General features: G+C 43.2%; 1 protein-coding gene across 1 annotated transcript; it reads left to right on the plus strand.

The window, feature by feature from the left end:
• The first annotated feature begins 726 nt into the window (after nucleotides 1–726).
• Nucleotides 727–2,266, plus strand: LOC140143517 (uncharacterized). Its single transcript, XM_072165346.1, has 2 exons — nucleotides 727–1,138; nucleotides 1,200–2,266. The coding sequence occupies exons 1-2, from the start codon at nucleotides 727–729 to the stop codon at nucleotides 2,264–2,266; spliced, it is 1,479 nt and encodes a 492-aa protein (XP_072021447.1).
• The last annotated feature ends 1,682 nt before the right edge of the window (nucleotides 2,267–3,948 follow it).

The raw sequence follows: 3,948 nt of genomic DNA on the forward strand, positions 1-3,948 counted from the left end.
CCTTTGCTTGCTTTGCTATTCTTACTATACTTCAAGGTTGTAGGCACAAGAGGCATTTCCATCAGTCCTCCTGTTCCTAATCGCCTCTCTGTAGTTACCAACCCCCACGTTCACGAAGATTGCAAGTCAATCGCGTACCACCTGTTACGGCTTTGCCTTGCGGTAGAGTTAACAGACAGGGGCTCTGGGGGCAATAGTCTGTGATCTGAAAGGCTGTTGGAGCAGTCTGGAGGGTTGCAGATTTTGCTTACTGTATGACATCATCTTCAAGATCATCGAGCCTTATCTCCAGGTTTGTCTACAGTTAGGAGGAGAAATAAATCTAACAAAGTCACCAGTTAGTGACCTGTAGGGAGAAACTGGTCCTTCGTCCTACCTTGGTTTAGACCACTGAAACTTAACCACTATGATGAGTTCAACAAACAGCACCCGGGTTAAAGCCCCGGATTTACATTCGCACCGACTAACTCAAGGCCTGGATCACCATCCAGTGCATGATGCACCACCCCTAAAGCCAATCGGAAAGAGTGATGGTCCTCCTACAGCAGGGCGAACACCACTCCGAAACCCAATTAGACGGATGCTGCTAATAACCCTGATGATAGAAGGGCACTTTTACATGCCAAGAAAAAGATTGGTATCGGGACATGGAATGTCAGGACCCTTCACCAGCCTGGCAACTTAGAATTACTTATTCACCAATTGGAGAACTACAAGTGGGAGATAATGGGTATATCAGAAACCCATTGGATAGAATCAGGAGATTTCACACAAGATGGTTACCAAATATTGAGCGCCGGTAGTGGATCTACTCACAGAGCAGGGGTTGCCTTAATTCTCAACAAGAATGCCCAGAGATCACTCCTCGGCTACAATCCTATTTCAGAAAGGCTAATTACAGCAAGACTTCGCACTCAAATAGGAACAGCTACCATTATGCAGGTGTATGCTCCTACAACGTCATACCCAGACGAAGATATTGAAGACTTTTATGACCAACTGCAATTGGAAATAAATAAAACACCTTCCCAAGACATCCTTATCATCATGGGTGATTTCAACGCGAAAGTTGGTATCGACTGGGAACCATGGAATGGCGTTATTGGGAAGTTTGGTATTGGAGAAGCAAACGACAGAGGTGAAAAGCTGCTCAGCTTTTGTTCATCGAATAGCCTGTGTATCACAAACACTCTTCAAAGAATCCAAACCAAGTCGCCAGTGGACCTGGGAATCCCCAGATGGTTCCACAAGGAACAAGATCGATTTTATCCTAATACGACAAAAATGGAAAACGAGCGTGACTTCCTCGCGCAGCTTTCCCAGCGCAGACATCGGATCTGACCACCAACTTGTTTTAGCCAACATTAAACTGAAACTTAGATCCAGAGGGAAACAAAGCAAGATCAAGAAATTTGATGTAAGCAAACGGTACCTACAGCAGACTTACAGTGACTACCAAGTAACAATTGGTGGAAAATTTAACCCACTAATTGAACTACCCGACACAGACATAGAGACGGAAGAGCTATGGCAGAATATTAAGTCAGGCTTTAATGAAACAGCTGACAAGGTCCTAGGAGCAAAGAAACCGCAGAGACAAAAACCTTGGTTAACTGCCGAAGTTCTTAAGCTGACGGAAGAAAGAAGTAAGGTGAAGCAGGAAAGACTCAAAGACAACTCAAAAAAGCCAAGGTACAACGTTCTCAACAGAGAAATAAAACGGAAGTGTAAAGAGTGCAAAGAAGTATGGCTTCAAAATCTGTGCAAAGATGTGGAGCATGCAAATGATGCAAAGAAAACCAAAGAGGTTTACACTACCATCAAGACCATCATTGGATCAAAATCTACTCGTATGAGAGGTGTAAAGGACAAAGGTGGCGAGGTGCTCACCGATGACAAGAAAATAAAGGACAGATGGAAAGAAAACTATGAAGAGCTATATAATCAACCCATCCCATCCGATACAAGTATCTTACAGTCTCTACCAAGTACTTCAACAGAAGACATAGAGCCCCACATTCTCAAATCTGAAGTGGAACTGGCCATCAAACGCCTCAAGGGAAATAAAGCAGCAGGAGAAGATGGTATATCAGCGGAAGAAATCAAGGCAGCAGGAGAAGCTGGATGTAATGCTCTTCTAAAACTCTGTAACAAGATATGGGAGTCTGAAGTAATTCCTGAGGACTGGGGAAGGCAATCATTGTCCCCATATTTAAGAAAAAGGATAAAATGGGCTGTGGAAATTACAGAGGTATCAGCCTCCTGAGCTTGGCAGGGAAAGTATTTTGCTCGATCATCCAATCTAGAATCCAGAAGAAAACTGAAGAGATCCTCTCAGAATCTCAAGCAGGATTTAGAGCAGGCAGGAGTACAGTAGACCAATTGTTTTCGCTACGACAACTGGCTGAAAAATGCACGGAGATAGGGAAACCACTATACTGTTGCTACATCGACTATCAAAAAGCTTTTGATACTGTTTGGCAAGAAGGTCTTTGGAAGGCTATGGACCACCTAGGCTACTCTAGAAAAATGGTTAGACTTCTCCAAGCCTTATATAACACCTCTAAAAGTGCAGTAAGAGTGAATGAAGAGCTGACAAACTGGTTCACCACTCAAACAGGAGTCAGACAGGGATGCATTCTCTCCCCCAGCTGTTTAACATCTTGCTGGAACTGGTCCTACGCCTAGCTATTGAAGATGTCGGCATTGGAATTACAATTCAAGGACAGCTCATCAACAACCTGAGATTTGCCGATGATATTGTTTTACTGGCCGACTCTGAAATTAACCTCCAAACTCTAGTCGACAAAGTACACAATGAAAGCATGAGGTTTGGTCTGACCATAAACATCGCTAAAACCGAAGTCCAGGTGATTGGTAGAGAAACAGCAAAAGCCACCATATCCATTGGAAATTCCACCCTTGAGCAGGTGGAATCATTCATCTATCTAGGTGGAGTGATCACTGAAAAGGCAAGCAGCGAGAAGGACATCAAAAGGAGAATTGGCTTGGCCATGGGCATCATGCAAAAACTCAACCCCATCTGGAAATCCAAAGAAATATCCACCATAACAAAATTGGAATTGTACAAAGTACTGGTGCTTTCTATAGCAACCTATGCCTCTGAAGCCTGGACAATCAAAAAACGTGATGAGCAGCGACTTCTGGTATTTGAAATGGCTTGTCTCAGAAAAATCCTGGGTGTTACTAGAAGGACAGGATTAGGAACACCTCAATCAGAGACACCCTTGATTACCAGTGCACTGTAATGAACAAGATCCGTGCAAAACAGCTGTCCTACTATGGCCATGTGAAAAGAATGCCTCCATCCAGATATCCAAAAATCATATTAGAAGGACGAATCCCAGGAAACGACCTAAAGGAAGACCCCAATGCGCTGGATGGACAACATCAAAGCAAACTGCAGTGCAGTGGGAATCCAATCCGTAGTAGAAGCCGGTCGGATGGCAAACAACAGAGCTGAGTGGCGAAGCATAGTGGCTAGGCAGCTATCTCCAGGACCTACCTGTGTCATGGGAGGAAAGCTTTAAGTGAAGTAAGTGAAAGTGATCATCTTTTCCCTTTTTCAGCCTTGTTGATCATCTTTTCCCTTTTTCAGCCTTGTTAATCATCTTTTCCCTTTTTCAGCCTTGTTGATCATATTTTCCCTTTTTCATCCTTGTTGATCATCTTTTCCCTTTTTCAGCCTTGTTGATCATCTTTTCTCTTTTCAGCTTTGTTGATCATCTTTTCCCTTTTTCAGCCTTGTTGATCATCTTTTCTCTTTTAAGATAAGATTGCACAACCTTGTTTCGTTACCTACGTAGGCCTATTAATGCATCAAAATAGGTCAAGGTCAGAAGGACTCAATGGCAGGCCTGCTTGACCTTTTGTCAAATTCGGTGTATTTATATATTTTTGACTCTACGAAAAACGAACAGTTCATCC

This window comes from Amphiura filiformis, unplaced genomic scaffold (assembly GCF_039555335.1).
Source record: "Amphiura filiformis unplaced genomic scaffold, Afil_fr2py scaffold_22, whole genome shotgun sequence".
Lineage (NCBI taxonomy): Eukaryota > Metazoa > Echinodermata > Ophiuroidea > Amphilepidida > Amphiuridae > Amphiura > Amphiura filiformis.

Excerpts from the sequence above, each read along its gene's own strand:
- LOC140143517 (XM_072165346.1), top strand. The coding sequence starts at position 727 with ATGGGTATATCAGAAACCCATTGGATAGAATCAGGAGATTTCACACAA. Across the intron at positions 1,139-1,199 it reads TGGAGAAGCAAACGACAGAG|AATCCAAACCAAGTCGCCAG; the intron begins GTGAAAAGCTGC and ends CACTCTTCAAAG.